Genomic DNA, 13,101 nt, shown 5'->3' with positions numbered 1-13,101 from the left:
CTCAAAAAGACATTTCTGTTTGAAATCTAACATAAAAATAACGATTATACTTTTTTTTCCATGTAAGAAAAGTTATGCACCACACTCCTCCCTCCCATTCAAATCAACCCACTAAATCTCAAGTATCAAACTTTACCAGATACAGTTTAAATTAAAACCCTGAAAAATCTGATGTTCCAAACTTACAGATTCTTAAAGAGAACTAAAAATCATGGGTGATGCACAGAAATAATGTCCTCTATCAATGAATATTTACCGTTTTATTGCCATCTGCTTCATTATCTAACATCGCAGGTCTTTTTGTTCCATTACTTCTAGCTTGCATTGGCCATAATCTGATTTGATCCTGGGGAAATCCCTAAAATTAAAAAAAAAATTGTGACTGGAAACAAACAAACAAAAAGGTAACATACTTTTATTAAACCCAAACAGCTCTTCTATTTTGAAAGGTCTAAGTTATGACTGCTGCCAGTACCTGAAGAAGATAAAGTCTATGAAGTAACCATAATGTAAAAAAATAAATAGATACAGATATTCGGCTACACAAAACTTACCATCGTTTGAGAGAGATTTTGAACAAATTCTGTAAGCGTGGAGTTTTTTAATACTTTGAAAACAGTGTATTTCACTTTTTCTTCATCATACATATCATTGCCTTGGTGACCGCAGAACTGATCCTCTGCCACTATCTGAAAAATTACATTTGAAGGTTACTATTCACATTAACTCAGCTGCACAACGTAACACCTTCTCATGATGCTTCACTATGCCACGTCACTGGCTCTTCTTTGGATAGTGGCATATTGCTAACACTATTCGTGTTCCCATAAAAATAATTTGCAAGTATACAGATTATAATGAAATTTTAAAAATGTGATTGATAGTCAAATCAGCGTAAGTAATTAACACACACTAATTCTTACAAAACCTGAACAATTAAAAACCAGTTGTGCTTAGATCCCAATCTTGGAAACATGTGCTCTGACAATCTTGGCACTTAAAAAAAGGCTATTCAATTATTTTAGTGGTGTAATGCAAGGAGGCTGGCCTAAAAAGTTTCCTGTGTCTCCCACAGCTCCCATAGACTCTGTTAACAGAGAGACAAACGGCGCAGCTCTGCCAGTCTCTCCACTCAGAGCAGCTCGAGTGTAAATGCAGCGTAGAACAAGCCAAACTTCACCCATGTCTCTACTTAAGAGCACCAGAAAGAAGATGCAAGGAAACATGGAGGCAAATAGAAAATGGGTTCTGTTTTCTTCTGCCAGATGGGCTCTGGAAAGAGCCATAAACAGGGTTCCTTAAGGCAATTCATAACAATCTAGTCCATCTGGCTTTTCCAAAAAGATAATTGCAAATACAAGCACTCTCTCCTTCTGCTTCTACTTGATGAGTTCAGTCTGGCAGTAGTCCAGGCTTGCAGCCTATGGGTAGATACATCCTAATTTTAGAAAATAATTCCTGAAGGAGACAAAAGTGCGGTGGCAGGGCAGCCATTTAAAATAACCTGGTCCTTTTCCTTTCACCTGAACTTACTATTTTCACTTGCAAGCACATAACTCCTACAGAAAACAGAAATGTCTATAACGTACAGTACTGTTTGTTTCGTTAGGATTTATTGCTTATGTAAATATACTTACAAGCACTAAAATCATAATTTCACTTCAAACACTACTTCCAAACACAAATTTTAAAAAAATGAAAATCAAGATTTGTCTTGGGTGGCTCAATATTCTGACTTTTAATGGTAAGGTAGTTGCAACTTGATCTATTTCTAAAGCTGACCTGCACTTGCATATAGAGGTGAGCTTCCTGCCTCTCCTTCCTCTTCTGAGCTTCTATCCTCTTCTCTTCTTGTAGCCTTTCTACAAGTTGTTGAGGAATATCATGGTCCGTGACAGGCTGCAAAACTTCACCTATAAAGCAGATTTTGTGATGTCATTTTAAGATTTACATCAAACAGGTTTTTCTTCATACATGCTTGACTTTCCTCTGACACGAAGTCAAAACTGGCTTTTTTCATCTTTTAATTAAAAACATGGTTTGATATGATCATGTTTTGGCAAAGGAAGCATTTTCTATCCCAAGCCAAAATGCACTACTTCCATGAGATATGTATCAGACTTCTGAATTAAATATTCATTTCAGGATTAAAAAAGTATTTACCACCAGCCAATTTTCTTAGTATACATGTATCTACATTCTTACAATCAACTGGATTTAGTTTCCATCACTGAAGTTAGTTCACTAATTTTTCCATCGTATAAAATAATCAACAGTGTACAAAGTCTTGCCTTACTGTGCTATGACAAGACAGCACTAGATCAGCACACACTTTCCAGAAGTGAGAGAAAGGCTGGTTGATCCCACGGCATCTATACATTCCAACTATTAACAATGAAGCCCCTTTGTATAGGAAGGCTGTCAACAATTCGGAAGTAAAATACAGTCCTAAATCCCTGTATGTAAATCTAACTTGGAACACAGGCAGAGTATACATACTTAATTTTGATTCCCTGATGTAAACCAACATGTAAGCATTCGTACAGTGCCGTACAGATAAGTCATCGTCATGACCTCCATAGTTGTGTTCAATTGCTTCTTCCTTTGTACATCTTGATACAACATCGTCATCAAATTTACACCACTAGAGAGAAAATTTTATATAAATATGATTTTACACACAAAAGCATGTTCTTGAATGATAAATAAATCCTATTTCTGGCATGTCTTTCACATCTTTGAAGTAACCAAAATTGCTCTTCAAGCAGCACGAGTTTAAAAAGAAAAATCAAGTTCAGTGTAATTTGTGGTACCTGCTTCTTGTGCTCAGCATAAGGAAGGCCTTAAACACCAAACCTTTACAGAAATATTTGAATGTTTTACACTGAAAATCAAAAGGCCAATAATTATTCAAGAACTTTTTCTTAATACTGTTATTCAAATATCTGACATTTCTCTACGAATTTCAGCAAATTGACCTTACTTGCTGTAAAATAAAATAAAAAGCAGTGATGCACAAGGTATCTAGTTATCACTTGCAAATTTAAAGTAATTTACAGCAAATTTTAAACGAAAAAAATAAAGCCAATTAAGAATGAGACAAACAGCAACAAATTCACAGCAAAATCTGACTTCTACTGTTAACTGTGAGCAGTCCTGTACGCTCACAGGAGTCCTGTACGCTGTACAAAACCAGCCAACTCAAGGGAAGCAGCACCTGACCTATAACTGTCTGATCCCATCACGTCAGCTGAACCTGTAACAGTGGGACATACAAAGATACTGAACTTCGGACTCACAGAAACATTTGAAACGTTCAGATTTGCTTCAGCCTGAAGTCAGCCTGAACAAAATGCTGGCTACAAGCTGACTGCAGTAGAACTTCAACACATATACACACACGAAGGAAGGGATTCCCTTAGTTACAAGTCTTTTGCCAAAAGCCAATAGCAAAGATGAAGCTGCTCCTCTTAAGAAAGCAAGTGATTCTTTAATGCCTCCAAATGCAGGCTCCCCCCTAAAGAGCAAAAACTAGACACAAGGGCTGCTGGTTTTTCTTTTTGTAAACACAAAGTAAGTTTCCCAAATATGTTAGAATAGGCACCAAATGAAAAAATATCAAGCTAAGAACTACGCGGAGAAGTCAAATCCCTGTGCGATGAAGTGAGTGTGCTAGCACGCTCTTCTATCAAGGAACAAAAATTCCAAAGATTTGCCCATTAAGGAATCCGCAAGTATATATTTGCAAAACACAAACACGTTTGGGTGCGTTTCAATACTCACTTTGCCATCCCCCTTTGGATTTAAGTAAACAACATAATGTCCGCCATGGTTATCTCCACTGTGTACTAGAACTGCATGAAGAATGTAATTCGCAGGATCTTTAGGGTCTGTTTTTTGCAAAAATTCATCTAGTGGCAACTGTTCAGGAAACTCAAACCTAGTTTTGAAAGGAATTAAGACACCTGTAGTTAAGACTGACACATGCTATTATGCAGGACATCAGAACTTAATCCTAAAGCAAGTTACACAAACTGAACAAGCTACTATTACAATGCCATTTCTATCCACGATATACTGCATACTGTTTTAATATAGAGTAAAAATCATATTCTTAAGCACCTCCAAAAAAGTATGCCCTCAGAAGCAAGGACAACAGCACTTTAACTCATATAGTGCTGTTTTGGATTCACTGCATCAAGGGAAAAGCTCAAAACCTGTTACTTTCTAGTACACAAATACCACTGGACTGGAACATTATTTTGAAATGTCTTTCAGCTGCTGTAGTCTCACCTCTTTGGTGAGACTGAAATCCTTCCAATACAGATTTAGTTTACAAACAACAATATGTCTCCTTGAGAAACTATCGGCCTCTACTTACAGTGAGTGGGCATGGGAATAGATGGAGGGAAAGCAGAGGACTACTTATTCATCCTGCTTACTCTTGTGGCAGCCTATGGGAATGTGCTAAATTTCCCCACACAGCACAAAGAATGTTCCACAAAGCCTTAAAAGATGCATTTGCTTGTTTCATATTCAAAACAACATCTACAAATTACTACTAACGTATTCAGCTTGTCATTCAGAACTTTACAGTTCAATCAGTGCACCTTTTGGGGCTCCACCATATGCGACTGCACAGACCTTCTTCTTGGGAGTTGAATCAAAAATGGGATTTTTGGTACAAGACATTCATAGGTCCAAATTCTACGATGAAAAAAACGAAGCCAATCACCTACCAACTTACCTATCATTTATCTTGATGTTTTGGTCAGTCTGAGGATCATACATAAATCTCATGAGCTGTAGGTGTAATACTGGTGGCAACGTTAGGAACTTCACACCTTTCTCCGCCTCCTAGACATTTTAAAAGGAAAAGGAGGGTTGAAATTGAAAGATTTTTAGTAACTCAAAACACTCGTCTGCGGCAGACACTCTTTATATGGAATTTTATTTTATAGACTTGAAAACACATTGTGCACCAAAGAATGGTTCAAAACTTGGGTGGAATTTAACTATCTTAACACTGTACCAGCCTTCCCATAGCCTACTCCAGTAACACTTAGAAGAACTCAGTTCATTTAAATTTAGGCTATTCATACAAGCACACATGAACTTCTCACTGCATGAACAACAAGTTACCCGTATAAATAAATAGAATTAAAAGTGAATACAGAGGCAAAAACCTCATTTTTGATCAATTAAGAATTTCACGTTCATTGCATCCTGCCAACAAATATTTGGCTACCATGCTGTACCTTCCTAAGGACAGCTAAAGAATATAGAGAACACTACTGACAAAACCTGGTTTGTGCAAGCTGCAGAAATAAAAAATGGTGTTTTACTAAAGCTTAAGAAGAACTTCAGCTTCCTACAGTGGGTAGAGCAAAGTGCAGCTGAAAAGCTCAGAAACACATGCACACGCATAAATGTTTAAAACTCCACAGGTTCATTTGGCGTTCTCGTTGATGATAGAAAAATGACCTCTCTAAAGTTACTTTTAGAGCTATGCTGCTTTTTTTACTAGACACAGAAGAACAGACTACTCTTAGAGGGAAAACTTTACTGATTTCAAAACTGAGAAATCACTGGAGAAGTTAACCATTCGAGTCACTAAAACAAGGGTATAAAAGCAAAACTCACTGCTGATTAGACCGTTTTAAAATCTCCATTTCAAGAAACGTAATAGCAACTAAAAGGAGCTATGTAAAAGCTCGCCTAAGGAGAAAATCCACCAAAATCACTTGATACAACCTAGAAAGGGTTTGGCAACATTTTTTTGGCTACAATAACTTTGTTATTTTTATCAAAGACACGGAAATAAAATTTAAAACCAAATAAAAATTTAAAAAAAAAAAAAATACCTGCAAGCCATGCTCTCCTGCATCGTACTTGTTATCACCATCCAACTGTTCCACTGCAACGTAGTCAATGAAGGACTCAAAAACTAAGGGAAAAAAAGATTGTGGAATTGTAGGGAAGGACTAAGAAAAGTGTAAACTTACTCTAGCCTGAGAGCTTAACAGTGTATTCATCAAATAACACGAAGACATCAGAGCTTATGTTTGAATATTTCTGGCTTTATAAAACCAAAAATAAAAGATTTATTCTGTTTAAGAAACACATCAAACTTAGGTGCACATACATAAGAATATCAGCAGATTTTAATATCACCGTTTCAACTGTCTGCCAAATCTCCTTCCTATTCTTACTTTGCAACTGTTAAGTATCAAGCTAGATGGTTTTGTTTGCTGGAATCTTACACGCCCTTTATCATCTCTTCTATGTGAAGTACTTGGTAAAGTGATAACAGAGCAGCGTAACAGAGGTCCTTTAATTAGTTTATTCTTTTTATTTGCTTGCTACTATGGTTAGGTCTAAACAACAGCCTATTTTCTCCAAGTTCATCTTTATATATAAATTATTATCTACTGTGACAACACTACTGTTATCACCACGGCACAGTGTACACCTTTAGGACACCGAGAAAACTCCTAAAATTGATGGAGTTTTCATGAAAACATATCAGTGAGAGAATTAGGGAGGAAGGAGCAGGAAAGGGAAATGAGAGAAGGGGAAAACGATAATGTAAGCAAAAACATTTTCTATAGAAAATGTTTTCTATGAGGTGTCAAAGACTCCTTCCTCTGAAATTAAAGCACAGGTATTTCAAAGCGCTGAGCACCATCAAACCCATCTGAAATCAACAGGCACTAGCTACATCCAACGTGTTGAAGTATTTGACTGGTGCACATCACAACGTATCACTTACTATTTTTCTTTCCCTTTATACTTAGCTGGATGTCATAATAATCTTCTATCCGTTCAGATCGATAGTCTACGTGTTTGCATTGGATATAAGACTGTAAACAAAAGCCAAAAACCACAGAATTTCAATATACACAAGTAACAGTTAATTTAAACAAAATATTTATCTAAATAATAAATATATATTAAATACATACCACCATCTTCCCTCTGAACAATTTAGGAATAGTGCCTTCTACACATGTGCCTTTCATTTTATTTTCCACATTATCAAGCAGCTGAAAGAAAAATTAGTTTTTACATAGGATAAACTTGCAGATTTCAAATTTATTCATCACACACAGACAACTATTTCACTGATTAAACTAAATCACTTGCATAAAAATGAAAACGTTAGTCTATTTGTAGTGCCATCTCCTTTCTAACCCTTTAAATCCTCCTCTCGCCCCTAAAAACCGCAGAGAGCTGCCCCAGCTACATTCCTTTGAGTTTGGAAAACCTCACAAATGTAACAAAGCATTTGCATCTTCAAAACTGCATTGCCCTCCGTGGCTGTACGAGCACTACTAGCATACGGTCCATTTATTTTTAGCCTTACCTATCCTTTATGAATTCCTCACCTGCAAAAGGCCACAATCAATCCCATTCTTAAAAAAAGAAATAAACCAAGGCAAAAACTCCACATCTTAAAGACCTAATTTGAATTAATCCGTGCCACTATTACCAAGACTGTTACTAAATTATATGTACACGATATTGAGGGACAACATTATGCATCACAGATCAGTAAGAAATAGTAAAAACATACCACTCGACATAATTCCTGGACATCATGTTGCATGAAGCTGTCTAAAGTTTCCCACCTTTGGAAGGCAAATTAATACAAAATCACTATATTACGAAGAGAACTCACAGCACACAGACATTTTTGTCATTTCTTTGCAGACCAAGGATTTAATACATAGCAAGATGTAAAGACTCAGATTTAGTACTGGCTGATGTGTACGTTTTTTTAGTTCTGTAGCATTTACTTGGCAGGACAAAGGGGCAGTGAACTTGTGGGACGTTTTGGCAGCCGTTCTGTGCCCACCTGCCACCTTCTCTCTATGGCTCTGGGGACAGGGATGGCAGTCAGAGTCAGCCAAAGAGGCCAGAGCTAGGCCATTGCTAGCAGAAGAATTCTTCCAGTCTACGACCTAACCTCAGTTCACATCAAAAAAACTCTTAAGAAAAGGCCTGGGAGCAATTCAATGCTGTCAGAGTAGTTTCTGCAGCATGCTTCTAGCTGCCTCTCTTTTGAGGGCCCTTCAGGTGCAGTCAAGTAGTGTTCAGGGTTTATTTCAGCACATGAGAGGAAGTAAATGGACTTATAGGAAATCCTGTCTCCTTTGTGCTCATCTAAGGAGTTAATCCTGGATGCACAGTAACTCCAAGGATGCGATGAGGCACCAGTTCCTGAACTGTCCATGTGCAAACACACCCATGTGAAGTGGGGTGAGAGCAGCAGTCTCTGAATGCCTCGTAGCCAAGGTGGCCCACTGCAACAAGGCTATTCAGCACCACTGCCTTCAATTAAAAAGCAGCATAAAGTGGTTTTATTTCAGCATGAAATACTTTCTCCTATAAACTCTTTAACTTGAACTCAAGAACGCCTTTCAAATTTTAAATCTCTGGCAACTCTTTTTGCAACAGTGGTCACTCCCAACCACATGGAATAAGCTGTGTTTACTGTAGGCTCTGGCTTCAGCGTGAGGTTCAACCCCCAGCCGTTGGAGCCACAAGCACAGGGGTGACCAGGAGCAATACTAACTTTAGCTTCCCCTCCCACTCTCGTCTCAGTCACTCACTGCCACTGTCACACGGCACCATACTACTCCCAGAAGTGTGCCAGAACAATTGTGAGGGGGCCCACACTTAACAAAGCTGAATGAAGCGACCTGTAGGATAATTAAGAATGGAAAAATAACCTCCTGACTCCCTGGGCCTTCAACACTAGCCAGCTTAAAGGACAAAATCAAATAAAAAGGTTACAGACTTATACTAGGGTAAAATAAGGGCTCCTTCAGACAATGGCATCACTTGCTACTGAAACAAGGCAAACTTGGTTAGAAACTCCCAATTCCAGTGAGAAGTTGTGCTCTACACAGCATATAGGTAGGTTTCACACAGTCAGAAACCCCTCTCTGATTTAATGGGAGGAAAAGACCAAATTTTCACACACATTCAAAAATTCCTTCCCAAGAACAGGCATGAACATATTTGTAAAACCTTGCTCTCAGATACAAAATTAAGCATCTTCAACACCCTCGGGAAAGACCTCGCCATGCTACTAAAGATGACACAGTTGGGATCTTAACTCAAGATGAAATATTTAGCAAGTCTTTCCAGCGTAACAGGACAGCAAGAGTGCTGATAAACTAAATATACGGTGTGCTAGTAGGAAGAGCGTACAACCAGATAAACACACAACTCTGAGGTTACCAGTTTCATTTCAGAATTACCCCAAAAGGTCAAAAGGAAAGGTTACAAAGATGTAAGGTTACAAAGAGTCTTATCAGGATACAGCCACTACAACAAGCTTGAGCAGAAGATGCAGGTGGACACTAGGACAGCTATGTGAAAAAGATGATACAAACTTCCTAACCAGCTTTTAAATTAAAAAAATGCTTGTCAATATTACTACAAAAGATTAGTCCACAAATACAGTGTGACAAAGTAACGTGAAATACAATCTTTTAGAGCAGTTTCAGATAAAATCCTACTCCATGCTTATAGGACATGCAAAGAGAAGGCTTTTAAAGGCTATGCTGATCTTAATCTTCTGTCCTAACTTGTGCTCAACTGAAACATCAAGCTAATAAAAAAAAAGAATAAAAATCAACACCCTCAATGCAGCTATATTGTACTATTCTATGTCTAGATACTCCAGATTTAAAATTACACCCTGTAACACCATCTCATAAGAAGCACCACCAGACTGGAAAAAATATCAGGCACTGAACTGGATACTGGGCAAAAATGAAAATAAAAAGCAAGCCTTTTTGTAGATGTTTAATGGAGGAAAAGAGGGTGCTAGACTGAGGAAAACACAAAGAATTGCTTAGCATGTGTGCTCTGACACCTTTACTTCATGCAACAGATATTCCTCTTAAGCTTTAAATCACGAAACAGAATAAAGCATTAAATGCTTCTATATATTGTACATTGGGGAAAATACATGCATCTTTGATATGTCATAAGAAAATGTTACAACAGTCATCAATGCAGAACTAACAATATGGAAATGTAAATTACTGCTATTTCTCTAAATTTAAAACAAATTTAAATTTTAAAAAAAGACATTAACAATACATGAACTGCAGTGTTTCAGCAACAGATTTTATCCTGAATTTTACTTAAGTCAAGTGCATCACGCTATTTTCAGGTAACAGGTAGATTATAGCCCTGTAACTAACAGCTCTGTTTCACTGTGTACCACTCCCCTCCCCCAAAAAATCTGACTCTTGGATCAGCTGTCTTTAGTACTGACTATAGATAAAAACCCATCCAAGTAAACGAAACAAAGTTAGCAATTAACACAATGCTATATTAACAATTCTCTGCACCACTCTAAAAATACCCTTTTTAAGTAAAATCTTTTTAAAGAAAAGCTTTACAAAGCCCGTAATAGCCCAATAAATAGTCTAAATTTCTGAAACTTACCCAAAAGATTTTGTTAACTTTTTAGTTCCAACTGGTTTGTCACTATGTTGCAGCTCATAAAATACTCTTTGCAATGCTAAAGGAACACTTTTGGATGAATCATCTCCTTCTGTGGGCATCATGTACACAGCCTGGAAAAGCATTTAGTCCAATTAGTATCTAAGGAAAAGTTTAATGCTCATATTGTTTAATGCATTCTTTCCTCTTCAGTGACTTCCTTCATATAACTCCATTTAATCATCACTCCAAAAAAGTCTGAAAGAAATCTCGTAGTGTAATGTAAAAACACTGTCTGCAGTGACTCTTCTTAGAACACAGTGGTTAGAAAGATGTGAACAGCAGATTCCATTCACAGTTTTTTCTAAATAGTTCCCTTATTCCACCCTAGAAAAGTAAATGCACTAAAGCATTCAACACCTTCAAACAACTTATCACACCTGGTATGCCTACACAATGGTCACAGCAGGACCAGATACGCTGATCAATACTACAGGCTTTTGAAAATAACTTCAGGTTTGTGCCACAGCTTGGCTATCTGTGAATATCGTCACCTACAGAGGGGAACAAAGCCAGAAAACAAAAACCACAGCCACATGAAACCATAACGGACAACAAGCAAACGAAAACAGAAATGGTCCACGCAGAGGAGAAGGATGTCAGAGGAAGCTTTGAGATTCCCCGATACATTCATTCCTACTTAATGTCATCACTGTCCAGCAAATAAACAACTTAACAATTCCTTCACTGATTATACTGATCTGGGAAGGACTGACAATAAAGAAATTACAGAAATAGACCAAACAGGGATTAGGAGAGTTCAATAGGCACTGAAGGGAGATTTACTGTTTAAAAAGCGTACGCTAATATATCTAGGGAAAAGTAACAGCAAAGAAAAGGTATTTACAGAGAGATGCTCATTTAGAAAGCATGAATATAGAAAGAAAACACAGATAGCTCTGGAAGGAGAAAATAAAGACTCCAATATTAAGTAGCATACGAGAAAATAACCTGTTAAGAAACAGAAGAATTTTTGCTTGTGAAACAACAGGAAACTATACATTTCTGCAAACGAAGCACTGAACTGGTTCTCAGTAATTTTCACTCGCTTCCTGCGCCATCCTAGATTTCAGAGGTGTCCAGCACCTCTGATGGATCCTGTTCTTCGGTTCCTTATACACAGAGCAAGGTTAGTTCTTCCAGCATATAGATGAATTGTTGAGGAAACACATTTGTTTTTATATGAAAGCAGCACAGAGGTGATGGGAACCAGATGAGACAGACATTAGATTAAGACAAAGCTGATATAAAAAGAACACAAGGGAATGATGAAAAAGAAAGGAAGAAAGAAAAAAAGGCAAAAGAAGTTGTTAAGTTGGCAGGCCAGTTTCCTATTCCAATTCTGAACATCCACAAATTTTTTCAAAAGTAGAGCAACACAAATACTTAGAAGAATAATATAGTAAGAAACTCTCAGCAGAATAGCTACAGTAATAATATGACAGGAAAGAAATGATTTTACTGAAATATCAAACAGTTTCATAAAGAAAGCAAGTCCCTTACATTCAGACACAAAAACATTGGTTAATTGTGCAACTATAAAGCAATATGATAGTTCATGGCCTCAAGTTGCCTCAGGGGAAGTTCAGGTTAGATATTAGGAAATATTTCTTTACTGAAAGGGTTGTCAGGCATTGGAATGGGCTGCCCAGGGAGGTGGTTGAGGCACCATCCCTGGAGGTATTCAAGAGAGGAGTTGACATAGTGCTTGGGAATATGGATTAGTGTTGGGTGGTGTGGTGGTGTGTGTGTGGTGGTTTTTTTTTGTTGTTTTTTTTTTTTTTTTTTTTTTTTTCATTGGTTGGACTAGATGATCTTAAAAGGTCCCTTCCAACCTCTGTGATTCTGTGATTCACATGACATTATCTTTTAATTTCCAAAATTTAACAGTTTAATAGTTCTGAGCGTATCCAGGAATGGAGACCCCACAACCTCTCCACACATGCTACTGTAAAGCTAGACCAATTATTATCCAGATGCAGAATTACAGTCAACGATGCTGATCTGGGCAAACTCCAAATATAAGTAGCTAAGATTACACCTTTGATTTTACAAGCAAAAGTTACTTTTTGCTTTAAAACATAAACATCAAAACAAGTCAGCATCTTGCACAGTTAACTTAACCTCTCTCTGTCCCTTTTGTGAGCTGGTCTTCACTGGCTAAAGGCAGAAACAGGAAATAGCCAAAGACCAAGTCTCAAATCTTCCAAATATCTCTAATTAGCCCCTATTTATTGTTTCTGGCATCTTATAAAGGCTTTTAGACAAACAAATCTCTAGTAAGTTACTTGCTATATTTAAACTGATAGAAATAAGATATGAAAATCAAGCAATGAAAAAATTCAAATATAGCCAGTGCTGACACATTTTCATAAAATAAATATTAAAATGATAAATATTCTTCAAAACAAACCAAGATGGTATTACAGCAGGCTAAAAGTCAACCTAGTGGTTGACTGTTCCATCAAAAGGTATAAATGGGAGTTCAGAATATCTTGATAATTAAACAAAATCAGATCCTTTGCATTTAGTCCCTTTTTGGTTTCCTCATATACCATCTGGACAATTAACTCC

At 37.2% G+C, this 13,101-nt stretch overlaps 1 protein-coding gene across 1 annotated transcript in view; it reads right to left on the bottom strand.

Moving 5' to 3' along the window:
• USP7 (ubiquitin specific peptidase 7) overlaps nt 1-13,101 on the bottom strand; it is a 72,910-nt gene that overhangs the window by 16,084 nt on the left and 43,725 nt on the right. The window contains exons 7-17 of the mRNA XM_074158620.1: nt 10,471-10,601; nt 7,577-7,631; nt 6,966-7,046; nt 6,773-6,863; nt 5,865-5,947; nt 4,748-4,857; nt 3,784-3,940; nt 2,500-2,644; nt 1,783-1,913; nt 555-689; nt 257-358 (exon numbers count right to left, since the gene is read on the bottom strand). Of these exons, the coding sequence (XP_074014721.1) occupies nt 257-358; nt 555-689; nt 1,783-1,913; nt 2,500-2,644; nt 3,784-3,940; nt 4,748-4,857; nt 5,865-5,947; nt 6,773-6,863; nt 6,966-7,046; nt 7,577-7,631; nt 10,471-10,601 (1,221 nt within the window). The remainder of the gene's footprint in view (nt 1-256; nt 359-554; nt 690-1,782; nt 1,914-2,499; nt 2,645-3,783; nt 3,941-4,747; nt 4,858-5,864; nt 5,948-6,772; nt 6,864-6,965; nt 7,047-7,576; nt 7,632-10,470; nt 10,602-13,101) is intronic.

Source organism: Numenius arquata, chromosome 14, assembly GCF_964106895.1.
Source record: "Numenius arquata chromosome 14, bNumArq3.hap1.1, whole genome shotgun sequence".
Classification (NCBI taxonomy): Eukaryota; Metazoa; Chordata; class Aves; order Charadriiformes; family Scolopacidae; genus Numenius; species Numenius arquata.
This window is presented reverse-complemented; position numbering and strand designations above follow the sequence as displayed.